This window comes from Cervus canadensis, chromosome 1 (genome assembly GCF_019320065.1).
Source record: "Cervus canadensis isolate Bull #8, Minnesota chromosome 1, ASM1932006v1, whole genome shotgun sequence".
NCBI lineage: Eukaryota > Metazoa > Chordata > Mammalia > Artiodactyla > Cervidae > Cervus > Cervus canadensis.
Window position 1 is genome coordinate 30006663 of NC_057386.1, and position 13783 is coordinate 30020445.

The window sequence follows — 13783 nt, forward strand, 5'->3', positions numbered from 1 at the left end:
GCCTAGGTTCTAGTTCCAACTGAAACTCTAACGAGTCATCTCACTTGAGCCCGTTTCCTCATTTATATATAAGATTAACAATAACATCAAGAGATCTCAGAATTTGAAACAGCGTGTCCACATGTAAAGCTGCTTGTGGAATGGCCCTCGTGGAGCACAGCAACCATCCCCCTTCTCTTCGTCTGGGCGAGGGTATAATGAGGGGAGGGGGCGGGCAGGGCAGGGGTCTCAGTAGTTGCCCACCTCCTCAGTAGCACCTTATGGTTTCCGGACACCCTGGATTCTAGAAATGCTGAAAAGGGATGATGACTACAGTACGAAGCCAACCTGACATAAAACCACAGCTGCCTGCTTCCTGGGTCAGGCCACAGACCAAGTGCCCATACCCGCCTCCTACACAGCTGAAGACGCCAGCAGTGGGTCACCTTGCAACTCCAACTTCGGAATTCTGGCGCATGCCTTCAATTGTAAAGTCACTCACAGTACACCATGGCGGCTCTAACATCTAAGCACCTATCTAAGCCTATCCAGACCTTGTATTTTCACTGTACTTAGAGTTCCACAGACTTCCTGCTGGGTTACTTCCTTGAGTTTTCCTGACTTCACCTTTCTCAAACCGCAAAGGGACCCACCTTAATGGAGTAACTCCAGGTTACCTGCATCATCCAGAACTACTCACTCACGATTAACATTGAGGATCTTGTCAGTCCCGTATGCCCACCTCCTTTCCTCGCTGTGGCTGGTGACTACCTAACTGACTCTGGTTTTGTAACTAAGCGCTGAAATACCAGCTTGCCTCGTGCTAGGAAGCCGAGGAAAGAAGAGCAAAGGCTACCTGTCACCAGGTGGATTAAAACCCACTTTCACCAGGGCAAATCCCTCAATTTAAATGTTTATTCCCTTACCTAAGAAAGGGGACCATGCCCACCTACCCTTAAAGAGAGCTTATGAGCATCAAGTTAAGCAAAGACAGTGAAAAAAGAGCTGTGATAACTATTAGTTTCCCTTCCAGACTTTAAATCTGAATTATACTTCCTCAGATTGTATCACGTGGGCTTTTCAGATCTCCAAGTGATAGAGGTCCATCTGAATTATGTGCAATAGAGTTGATCTGATTTCCAGACCCCTAAAATAAGAAAAACTCTACGGGCCCAAGTCAATCCAAACTTCTCAAATCAGGTTAACAGAAATAGAATAGGAAAAGAGAAATTTACAAAAAAAGAAACATGACTCAAAATACAGGGTTCTCATACACCACTTTAAACAAGTGTCAATACACACTCTGATAAGGGACATTAAGGAAAACATGAGAAAATAAGTATCTTGAAAGCATTATGTTTTTCTACTTTCTTAAATTTAATACTAGGGTTACTCTCCTTTTTAAGGAATATAGAGAAACACATCACATGCTTTAAGGGGGCACCAATTTCCTGAGCTGAATTTTACTTTTCAGGTCATGTCAAACAAATGGTGACAGAAAGTGTGTTCCAACACACTAGGAAAAGCAAGCCACTCCAAGGTTTGGAACCTTATCCCTGTGTACCATTCAGTTTTTTTTTTTTTTTAATTAGGATTAAGGCACACCCCTCTGGTAAATGGTACAGACAGAAAGAGAGTCAAATAGAATCACAATTAGGGCATTTCATACTAATTTTGTATATACAAATATTACTGGGAGAAAAAAGCATACCGATTCAAATTTTCACTTTTCCTCAACAGATATGTTTCGTTATGCTTGTAAGTTTTGTGTGTGTGTTTGTGTTTTCTTTCTATAAAATTTTTAACGAGGTGTAACTGACATAACGTTCTATTAGTTTCAAGTATACTTGATTCGATGTTTGTACTGTGTCGATATTGAGAAATGATCACCACACAGTAAGTCAAATTAACAATCATCATTGTACATAAAGAACTTTCCTGTGATGAGAACTTTTAAGATCTATTCTGTTAGCAACTTTCAAATATGTGATACAATATTATTAACTGCGGTTGCTACGCTGTGCATTATTTTGTATATTTTTTAAAAGCAGAATCAATCTTTTTACTTTTTTTTTACAATCTTTTTTACTTTTTTTTTTTTTTTACAATCAATTATCATCTTTTTACTTAAATTGACATTTGTAAAATGTTCAGCTGAGGATAAATGGGTAAGGAATGGGCTAGTCTGTAAGCTTACTGTTGTATAAACATACATGTTATACATGTATTATACATGTTATACATTAGAGACTCAAAAAAAGAAAAACTGCCTAGATAAGCACATTAACTGAATCAGAGGCACCTACAACATATAATTTATAACCATTTCCTGTGACAAGTACTTTCCAGATGCCTCTGTTTTTCACACACATTTACAGATTCTAACTATTCTAATCATTTTTTAAAAACTGACATTTCTCAGCTACCCAAGTAAAGTTTAAGATGTTTTATTTTTTCCCTGCTTTAAGTTTCCCATAATAAATTTAACTTCTCGTTTTTTAAAATCTATTAATTTTAAGGGCCTACTAACTAAAGTATTGAACAAACCATGTTTAATAGCAATCCTTACACACGTACGTGTGCGTGCATGTTAAGCCGCTTCAATCATGTCCAACTCTTTATGACCCTCCGGCCCGCCAGCCTCCTCCGTCCATGGGATTCTCCAGGCAAGAAGACTGGAGTGGGTTGTGCCCTTTTCCAGGGAATCTTCCCGCCCCAGGGATCAAACCTGTGTCTCTTAGCCTCCTGCACTGGCAGATGGGTTCTTTACCACTACCTGGGAAGGCCCTTTATATACGTGTAGAGATTTTATAATTTTCAAAGCACTTTCATAAGCATTAATCTAATAATGTGATTCTCACAACAGGCCTGTAAGTATTATCCCTACTTTAACAAATGAGAAACAGATGAGTTCAGAAAAGGTCAGTAATTTTGCCAAGGTCACAGAGCTTGCACATGGCAGAGCAGTTACCTGAACTCAGGAAGACTACTCATCAAGAACATTCTGAACAGAAATGCTCAATAATGAAAAATGGAAATAAACAGTTCACAGAAAAGGGTAGAACCCAATGATAACGAAGCTAAAGAAACTCCATGATGAGGAGTTTGGGACTCATCTGCTAATAATGAAAGAGACAATTAATTAGACTATAATAAGTAAGAGCATTGTTGCTATTAACAATGATGATGGCTAATATGTATTGATCACATACTTAATTGTATGTCAGGCCCACGCTGTATCTGCATTCTAGAAGTTCCTGTAAAGTAAGCTGTATTCCTACTTTCCAATGGAGAAACCGACACTTGGAAAGTTAAGCATCTTGCCCAAGATCACAGAATTCGTAAATCCTGATGAAGAGATTCAAATCCAGGACTCCAGAGCTCTGGCTTAACTCAAGCATTATATTAAAAAACAATAATTCTCAACTGAGACCACTCCCGGGTCACAAACCTCAGACCATGAAAAAGTGTGAAGAGTGATCCAGTGTCCAGCACAATGCTCATCACACAGATCGACCACAATACTGTTAAATGATGTGTATTCTACGTGGCCCCTCAACTGAACCCCACTACTCGAATGAGCACGGTCATTAACAACTCCAGAGAAACAGTACTTTGGGGTGGCAACTGACCATGTTCGGAGGTGGGGTGGGGGAAGGAGTGGCATTTACCAAACAACCAAGGATCACAAGTTTGACCTAAAGCCAAAGATCTGGTAGGTGAAGGAGGGGAGGTGAGGCTCTAACATCACAAGACAAAAGAAAATCCTATCCAGCTGCTTAAGCCCATGGTTTGTAACCTGGGTTGTACGAGAGAACATCCCGAGAGCTTCAAGTGCTTCTCTTCATTCTGAGTAATCGAGATCAGTTCAAGAAGATATAACAGGTTCCTGAATCAATCAAGGCTACACACAGCACTGACTAAAGAAAATTCATTAGGAGCTCAAAGAGAAGTCTTGAAGTCCTCCCTCTCCCTTTTAAACTGGGTTCTGCTTACTAGGGGCTTCCCCAGTGGCTCAGCAGTAAAGAATCTGCCTGCATTGCAGGAGACTTGGGTTCAATCCCTGGGTGGGGAAGATCCCCTGGAGAAGGAAGATGGCAACCCACTCCAGGATCTTACCTGGGAAACCCCATGGACAGAGAAGCCTGGCCGGCTACAGTTTATGGGGTTGCAAAGAGTCAGATACGACTGAGTGACTAAACAACAACAAAACTGCGTATTAGAAAGGTCAGCTGACTGGATATCAAAACCCAGGGGTTGGGAGGAGGAGAATGGAGAGCATCAGAGTAACCCCTAACCATGACGCTTTTCTCTGAGTTCCTAGAATACTCCAGGCTCTTTTCCACTTTTTGGAATCTTCACATGTATGGTTCCCTTTGCCTAGAACCCTCTTCTTTATCACAAGAGTAATCTTACCAGACAGGTTCTCTGAGACCACCTTATCAAAGCAGACTCCCCCCTCCCCTATCAAATTCTACCCCAGCCTGTTACTTTCATTACACTTTTCTCAATTAGCAGTTTTTATTTATCTGCACACTGTCTTCCCTCCCCAATCCTACCTGAAGAATAAGCTCCATCAAGAATAAGGCTTTCTGATTCACTCTTTCCTATAAAAAGCACTATGAGATAGAGCACTATGCCTGGCACTAAACAGATGCTCAATTAATATTTTTTGGAAAATAAATGTCTACAGCTTTTTCAAACTATCAGCCTCCCTACTCTCAAACCCCCAAAACTTGCATACTTATAAGCTCTACGAGTCACTCATTTTGGATATGCAATACAATCTTAAGTTGTCATTTTACTGTTTCATTTCACCACCACCAACTAGACTGCCCAATGGAAAGATCAGGAAATGCAGCCTGTATTTATCTGTATACTGTGCAACACAGTGGCATCCAGGAACTAATTCAATTCCAATTAATCATCTGAGGGCCTGCACAGAAAGTGTCCTCTCTGTTCCTTATGTATATCCCAAGAGGAGGGGGACAGGGAGGTAAAAATGACAAAAATCCCCAACTCTTGCTTCCTGAATCACACTCGCATAAACCCGAAAGACTCAATAAATGTCAAACCTAACTAGACACACGCGTAAGACAGATCTCAAAGCCCTTTAGATAAATGTTCATCAAAGAGTAACCATGGCCACACTGACCATGAAGGGTACCCCCACTGATTCTGTTAGCTATTGAAGAAGGCAAGGAGTTTGCGAAAGTTGTCAGGAAATTTCTGAGATTCCCTGTTTTCGAAAATAATGTGACTGCTCAAAATTCCCCAGTAAACTCAAGGAAAAGGTCCCTGATGGGCTGGGGCCTAGTATTTTTTAACAACACCGCCAGTCGAGAGCTACAGAGAGCGCACAGGCGTTCCCGGTAGGGCAAGTCACTCATCAGGAGGGCACGTCCAGGTGTGCAGCCCCACGCAGACCCACTCTTGACCCCCGCCTTTCGAGGTCCCGGATCTCTCCCTTTAAACCCAATTCCCGGTTTTATTTATTTATTTGGTCCGCATGCAACGCTAGCACAGAAACCCCCGGCCAGAAACAAATCGCCGCTCCCGGGCAAAGGACTGTCTCGTTACCTTCACAGGTGGCACAGGCCGGAGTCACCCCGCGCCCCGCCCGGCGCGCGGAAACCCTGCAAAAGTTTGCAAACCGAGGGTCCAGAGGGCCCGCGCGAAGCGCAGAGGTCAGCGCGGCGGCCGGTCTCGGCGGCGCCCGCGGGACCAAGATGGCCCTGCGCGGGCCCCACGGCGGCGGGGAGAGGGCCGGGGCGCCGCAGAGGGGCGCGGGGCCCGGACGCCGCCGCCGCCCTCAGCGGCCGGGACCGCAGGCCAGGCCCGGGCGCCTCCAGCCGCCGCCCGGCCGCGCGTTCCCGGAAAGGCGGGCGGGGCGCGCCAGGTAAGCGGGGCCGCGGCGGGGCGGCCGCGGGGGCGGGTCGGACTCTAGGTGGGCCCGGCGGCCGGCGCCGGGGGGAGCCCCGGGCCGCGCGGGCGCGGGCGGAGGCCGCGGCCCGCCGCCGGGAGCCAGGCCGAGCCCTGGAAGGCAGGGGAGGAGGGAGGCTGGCCGGCGCGGGCGGCACGGCCGCTTCCTCAGCCGGGTCCGGGGGCGTCCGCGGCGCGGAGACAGGCCGCGACGACGCGGACGGCCGAGCCGGGGGGGGCCGGGGTCTCGGCGCCGCCGCCTTCCTTACCCTGCATGCTGCTGACGGCCGGGTGGCCGGGCGCCGGGGACCCCGCGGGGCCCGGGGTGCCGCTGCCGCCCCCGGAGCCACCGCCGCCGCCGCCGCCGCTGGGGCTCGGAGCCGCCATTGTTGGGAGTGAGGAGCCGAGCGGCGCCGCGGCGGCTGCAATGCAGCAAGCTCGGCCTCTCGCACGGCCGAGGGGCGTGGCCATCACCGCCTTGGTCCCGCCTCCGGGCACGCCCCCGGCACGCCCCCGCCCGCGCCTGACGCCGAGCCGCACCAGATGCCAAGCAGCACAGTGGCTCGGGTCGCCGGTGCCCGGTCCAAAAGGCCGGCAGAGATCCTGCTCCCGGGCTGCTGGCCCCCTGAGGGGCCTACAGCTGTCTGAAAGTGTGTGCATCTGAGGGATAATAGGGTACATAGTTTTTATCATTCCCACAGAGGTCTGTGACCCCGGAAGTTCAAGAAGCCCCTTGTTGGAATCTCAGAATTTAAAATCAGAATCTTAAAACTGAAACAGTGTCACTGAGGTCGTGCTTCTTGTCCAGTCTCTGACAGGGCACTTCCAGAGGGGAGTTGACTCGAGCTATGGAGCTGCCTAACACCCCAACCCTCCACATTGCCAAGGGAGAGCCTAGAGAATGCTAGTGTATCATCTGTATCACCATCTGGCTTCCCAGGTGGCTTAGTGGTAAAGAATCTGCCTGTCAATGCAGGAGACACAAGAGACAAGAGCGCAGTCCCTGGCTTGGGAAGATCACCTGGAGGAGGAAATGGCAACCCACTCCAGGATTCTTTGCTGGAAAATCCCATGGACAGAGGAGTCTGGCGGGCTCAAGTCCACGGGGTCACAAAGAGTCAGGCACAACTGAGCAACTGAGCTCACACATCACCACATTCCCCTAAATACACACTGGGTTCTCTCCTTCATCTCCTCTACACCTTATAAGACCAGCTATAGAAATATGTAATTTATATATGAATTATATAAGATGGCAACCTCATAGAACAAAGTCAGGTTTCCTCCAATGCTTGGCACAGACTGATTTTAGGAACGTAGCAGCTAAAAAGAAAAAAAAAAAAGCCCCTTGTGAGACTAGGGGCTTGTGGACCAACAGAAATGTAATTGGAATGGTAAAGTGTGGATCTCTGGGCAGAGGTATGTCTCGCCTATACATAGAATGACCAGCTATACAACATACCAGGTAATCTGAAACATGGAGCCAGATGATTCCTGCCCTTTGGAAGTATTGAGCAATCTGTACCAGGACATCCTTCCAACAGACCTTATCTGTGCTGGAACTTCCTCCTAGCATATTGGTAATCCGTCCTCCATCAAAAGGAACCTGCCTTCTTGCTCTGAAAACCACCCTCAGCCATCATCTTGATTGCTCACAGTGGGTTCAGATAGGGCTTGTGATTTAGTTGTCCAGTCATCTCCAACTCTTTTGCAACATCATGGACTGTAGCCTGCCAGGCTTGCCCTATCAATAAGATTCCCCAGGCAAGAATACTGGAGTGGGTTGCTATTTCCTCCTCCAAGGGATCTTCCTGACCCAGGGATCGAACCTGCATCTCCTGCATTGGCAGGCAGATTCATTACCACTGAGCCACCTGGGAAGCCCCAGAGATAGGGCTTAGGGAAAGTTGCTGCTGCTAAGTCACTTCAGTCGTGTCCGACTCTGTGTGACCCCTTAGACGGCAGCCCACCAGGCTCCACCGTCCCTGGGATTCTCCAGGCAAGAACACTGGAGTGGGTTGCCATTTCCTTCTCCAATGCGTGAAAGTGAAAAGTGAAAGTGAAGTCGCTCAGTCGTGTCCAACTCTTAGCGACCCCATTGACTGCAGCCTACCAGGCTCCTCCGTCCATGGGATTTTCCAGGCAAGAATACTGGAGTGGGGTGCCACTGCCTTCTCCGTTAGGGAAAGTTAAATGAAGGCAAATAGAAGGTGAGAGCAGGTGGGTGTGCTTAAGTGGAGAGCCTCGCATTTCCAGCCCTCCAGAACTCTCCTCCAAGGGCCTCGCAGACGGAGCAGTATCTCCAATTCCAGGTCATTATAAACATTGCCAAATTCCCATCTGGGAATCAGTATACCAGCTTGCTCTTGTTAGTCCTGGGAAATCCTAATCAGAAGCTAGAAGGAAAGTACCCCATCCAGGCTGTTTAGCCCAGAGTGAAGGCTAAATACTCTACGGGCATCCTTGGCATGGTGCTGATGGGAGGAGAAGGAACAAAGGACAGAGAAAAGGACAAGCTGAGGCTCCCTAAACTCTCTTCTTTGGGGGTACAGATTCAAAGATGGCTTTCTTTTCTTTGAGGTTTATATTTTAGTACCCAAAGAGGTTAGTATCAAAAGTCAAATGAAATTCATCTCTCAAAACATCAACAAAACTTGCCAACAATTAGCAAAGACTGATGAAAAAAAAAAAAAAATAGGGACCCCGTCCCACCTCCAGCCTTGTGCTAATTTTGCATTTCCATTGACTTGGCCTCTTTAACATACAGGGGAAAGGCATCAACAGCCTCATAGTTTTTTGGCAAACAATCCAAATGTCATCATCAGACTCCAGATGAAGGGTTACTGACACCAAACAATTCTATTTGAGCAATTTTCTAAGACTTTATTCCAGTACCTGCCAGTAGGTTTCACAACCAGTTCCTGTGGTCTAAATGTCACTGTTGTGTATGTTATCTCATTTTTCACTTGCAATTTCTTGGGTCTTGGAACGGTACCAAGAAATGGCTTGGAGGACTTCTCATCTCCCCACCCCCATAAGTACCACAAGCATCTCTCCCCTATTCTTTGCTGTGGACCACTGATAATACTTACATTCTTATGTAAAGTGTTACTAGCCCCCTTTTCCAATTATAAATATTTCTCTAATAGAAACTTAAGAAAAACATTGACTTCATACAGTTTAATGAACTTGAATAAGAAAAATATATGCAACAAATAAACCTAAAGGAAAACATTCAAATTAGGAAATTCATTCTAGAAAGTTGAATTAAAAGAGTAAATACATTGTGGAATATAAAATGATACAAATTAACTTATTTACAAAACAGAAATAGACACACAGACATAAACATTTATGGTTACCAAAGTGGAAAGGGGGTAGGGGAGGGATCAACAAGGAGTTTGGGATGAGCAGATGCAAACTAGTATATACAGAATGGATAAACAACAAGGTCCTATGTATATATATAGACACAAACTCCCATTAGTTTGAAGAAAGATTGCCTTTACCTGAACTCAGTTCATTTATTGAAAATCATTCTCTCCCTGATCTTGTCTTAGCTCTTAGATAAAGATGGCCCCTGATTGCTCACAAAACATAGGTACATTCCAATATCAACTTTGAGTTGTAAGACTTTCACATAATACTGCATCAAAATTTGTTATAAAGAGCTAAAATATCATAAAGAACTCGAATTTTACTGCTTCTTATCGGTTTTATTCATCTTTTCTTTCTCCACATAAGTTGCTGAGCAACACAATTTGGAGAAAGTCTATTGATAATAAACCTTTGGTAGCTTATGAATTGTGAATATTATGAATGTAATATCTAAATGAAAATTATTTAATATGTAGCTAAATTGAGAATGATAGCTATCCTTTTGTTGTTGTAATAAGCATTCTTTTATAAGTAACAAAATATGACTGTTTATATTCTTGTAAGCAGCTTCATTTAAAAATTAATCAGAAACAAATTACATTTGAAAAGTCTGTCTTATAAAAAGACATGTCTTTTTCCTTACATATTCTATTTTACTTATTACAAAATATTTCTTTTTTTCACCCTATTGAACAGAAAATAAATGTACCAAGTTTCTGTTCTCTGCTCAGATTCTACTTGAATAGCAATGATTTACAAGATACATAGATGATAAATCCTGTAAGAATTTATTCAGTGAACATTTCTTACTTTATCAATAGAGTAAAATTTTTGATAGAACATCTTTACTTAACAGTCTTCATTGGTTCACTTCAAATCTGAAAATCAGGTTTTGTTAAGCTACTCTCCCATTTCTCTCTGGTGATTCTAACCTATTCTTGACAAGTACTACTCTAGAGCTCTCACCCTATTTTTGGTCTTTTATGCCTTATTAAATCCAAGCCACAAGTGCAGTCAAAGAAAAGGGAATATTCTTTTAATCATCTCAATCCTAAAGGGAATCAACCCTGAATGTTCATTGGAAGGACTGACACTGAAGCTGAAGCTCCAATACTTTGGCCACCTGATGCGAAGAGCCGACTCATTGAAAAGACCCTGATGCTGGGAAAGATTGTAGGCAAAAGGAGAAGGGGACAACAGAGGATGAGTTGTTTAGATGCTTAGCATCACCAACTCAATGGACATGAATTTGAGCAAACTCCAGGAAATAGCAGAGGATAGAAGAACCTGGCGTGCTGCAGTCCATAGGGTCTCGAGGAGCTGGGCACGAGTGAACAACAACAAGCTACTCTCTCCTGATGTTACATATATAAACCATATTTTAGCAGAGCTTTTTCCCTACCATCTCATGAGTCTGTGTGTTAGAATTCAGGAATCTATTTTTAGACAGTTTGGTATAGTTCATTGGTTTTCAGGAAGCAAAATTAAAGGATTTCTTGTTTCTTTTCCTCTCAGACATGCTGGACCAAGGAGACATGATCTTAAAAGCTCAGGAGTGTATGACGACACAGAGATGGGTAGCATCTGGTGATGGACAGGATGCTCCAGGGACCTCGGGGGGACCCACATCATTGCTTCATCAGCTCCAAATGATGCCACTTAGAGTAAAAAAGAATGTAAAAGGCATTTGTATTCAAAATGAGAATTTCAAAACTTGTGCTGGCCAAATGAAATACATGCTTCCAGCTCCTGGTTTGGAGGGTCCATAGCAGCATAAGAGGCAAGAAGGGGCCGTGGGTAAAATCCTGCAAGCTTTAATGAAGACATTCTATGCCTGATTCTTGGTGACCACGCTTCTTCCAAGATGAGGTTGTGCTCTGTGCTGCTTCTTTTGCACCTCTCCATGGGCAGCCTGAATCTCTCTTCAATGGCCCTCCAAGTCTTCCTAAAATAGACTACTGCTGCCAATTAATTTTCTCTGTGTTCTCCTAACACCACATCATGAATAGACTGCACTCTGGAAAGTAGCTTTTTGTGTGTTTTCTTTTAAACCCCAGTGTCTGGTTCATCCCAACCCTTTTCTCTCCATGTGTTCCCTGACGTTCAGACCCCTCATTCTAATTAGCAGTGACAGATGACTCACCCATCTTGCTGGCTCCCCAGAGGAAGAAATGCTTGCTTCTTTTATTGATCTTAAGCCCTTCAAGAGTCACCACATGCTCCTGGAAGCTTCCGTTAGAGAGAGGAAAGTTCAATCTGAAAACCCCAGTGCAGACAGAAGCTCGGCTTGGGCAGTGGTCCAGCCTCCCTCACATCTGACAGCAGGGACAGATGGGCCTCCCACTGCTCCATGATGGTGGGTTTTCAAGAACCCTGGCCATCAAGAAGAGTGAAATGTCACAGATTCAACAGGGCAGGAACTGGCTGTCCAAAGCCCGAGGGTCATCAGCGCAGCGAGGGATCAAGCAACCTGAACTGAAGGAGGCCAATCGGGGTCAGAAGTGACCATGTGCAACGTGGAAGTCGGTAACGAGGGTTAAAGTGAGGCATCTAAAAGACCAAAGAAGGAGAGTTCTGGATGGTAGAATGTTTGAGAGAGTCTGAGGCCTCTTGGTCAATCTCTCTAAAATTGTTAACCAGATAGAACCCTCCAATCTTTAAAGGGCCCCTGGTCAGTTAATGGGATAAAGAATCATCTATGCATCATATAAGCAAACTAAGTCAGAAAGAGAACAAATACCTCATGATATCACTAACATGTGGAATCTAAAATACAGCACAAATCAATACATCTATGAAACAGAAACAGACTTCCAGATATAGAGAACAAACTTGTGGCTGCCAAGTGGGGGAAGGTTGGGGAGGGATGGATTGGGAGTCTGGGATAAGCAGATGCCAACCAGTATATACTGGATGGATAAACAAAGTCCTACTGTTACAGCACAAGGAACTATGTCCGACATCCTGTGATAAACCAGAATGGAAAAGAATATGAGAAAGAATGCATGTGTATGTATATCAATCACTTTGCCGTACAGCAGAAGTTAACACAACATTGTAAATCATAAAATTGAAAAAACCCACAAAAAAATCATCTATACAGTTCAGAAGCTTTCCAGATCTGTACCTGAAGGCAGGAGTTCTTTTCCTGGCATCAACAAAAGATAGATTGATGTTACAGAGACTCTTGATGACATCGAGATCCTGGCATTCAGTAAAATTGAGGCTCTGTGGTTGAAACCCTATCCAGAACATGAAGATAATTTTCAGTGATGCGTAACATCATACAGTATCCTACCAGGTACTTTATGGAGTTGCTTAGTAGCCACATTTCATCAAAAATTGCTTAATTAGCAGATGGCATTGAAAAATGAATATGTTCTGCCAATGATGTACTTTTTCTATTTAGAAGGTTTGTAATGTTTCTTTATTTCGTTTATGAAAACCATTAACACTAAGTGCTGGGGGAAAAAAAAACTAAAGTTAGAACCAGACCTGAAAAAAATAACTGTGTAACTAGAGTATTAAACCAAGATTTGCTCACATATTGAGGCCTATAAAACCTCATTTTAAAAGGGAACTTTATTCAATAAGTAAAATAAATATTTTGAAATATTACTTCTTCATCCTTATATCTGTCTTTCTTAACTGTTATATTCACATGTTTTATTATGTAGAATATGTAGGCAAAATAATACATGTATGTTACTTATTAATAAATACATATACAACTAGTGGCTCTCTAACCTCAAAATAGTTTTACTGGTGAAGACTGCTTGATCTAAAAAGTGTAGTGACCACCATTCTAAACCAGGGTTTCTGAGATGTGGCTACACATGAGACTCATAAAGAGGGCACGTTAAGCCAGATTTCTTGCCTTCTCTGATCAGATGCTCTGAGAAGTGGGGCCTGGAAATACAATTTTTAAACAAACTGCCAAAATGATGCTTTTGGCAGTGGTCTAAGGAGAAGCATTACAATACACAATTAATAATCAATAATTTTAAGCATAATAATAATTGTTTCTTAACTCATACTTCAAGAAACTAACTGACCTAGTTAGCTGCCAAAACTTTGGGCAGGAATGATGATCCTATATCACAAGGAGCAAGTTGCCAGTTTATAAAGAAATTATTAAAGTGCCAAGTGTCACTTCCTTATCAGGAACCATCTACCAGAGTAAGAGTTTTCAACCTGAAATTCATGAGTTCCAAGAATGCACTTCAGGGTTCTGTGAACTCCATGAATTTGTGTACAAATTTATCTGTGTAGAGATGTATGTGCATTTTCCTTGGGAACGGATTTATAGCTTCCATCAGATTCAAGAGGGCTCTGTGACCCCAACTTAAGCTTCCAAATTACTGTTATGTTCGTTGGATATTGATCAGATAAAAACTAACATGTTGAAGATAGAAATCCATCATCCTCGTTTTCCAAACCATCTCACCTCTTGACTTTCTTAGAAGCAAAGCACCTTGGCATTGGGAGTAACACCCTAGGCAAG

The 13783-nt window shown here is 43.9% G+C and overlaps 1 protein-coding gene across 3 annotated transcripts in view; it reads right to left on the reverse strand.

The window, feature by feature from the left end:
- Nucleotides 1-6347, reverse strand: part of MAP2K4 (mitogen-activated protein kinase kinase 4) — a 79101-nt gene extending 72754 nt beyond the window's left edge. Inside the window, exon 1 of one of the 3 annotated variants that reach the window (XM_043473917.1) lies at nt 6171-6347. In XM_043473917.1, coding sequence (XP_043329852.1) covers nt 6171-6288 — 118 coding nt within the window. In that variant the 5' untranslated portion in view covers nt 6289-6347. The remainder of the gene's footprint in view (nt 1-6170) is intronic. The other 2 variants (XM_043473934.1, XM_043473927.1) reach the window with 2 other exon arrangements.
- Nucleotides 6348-13783: the final 7436 nt, after the last annotated feature.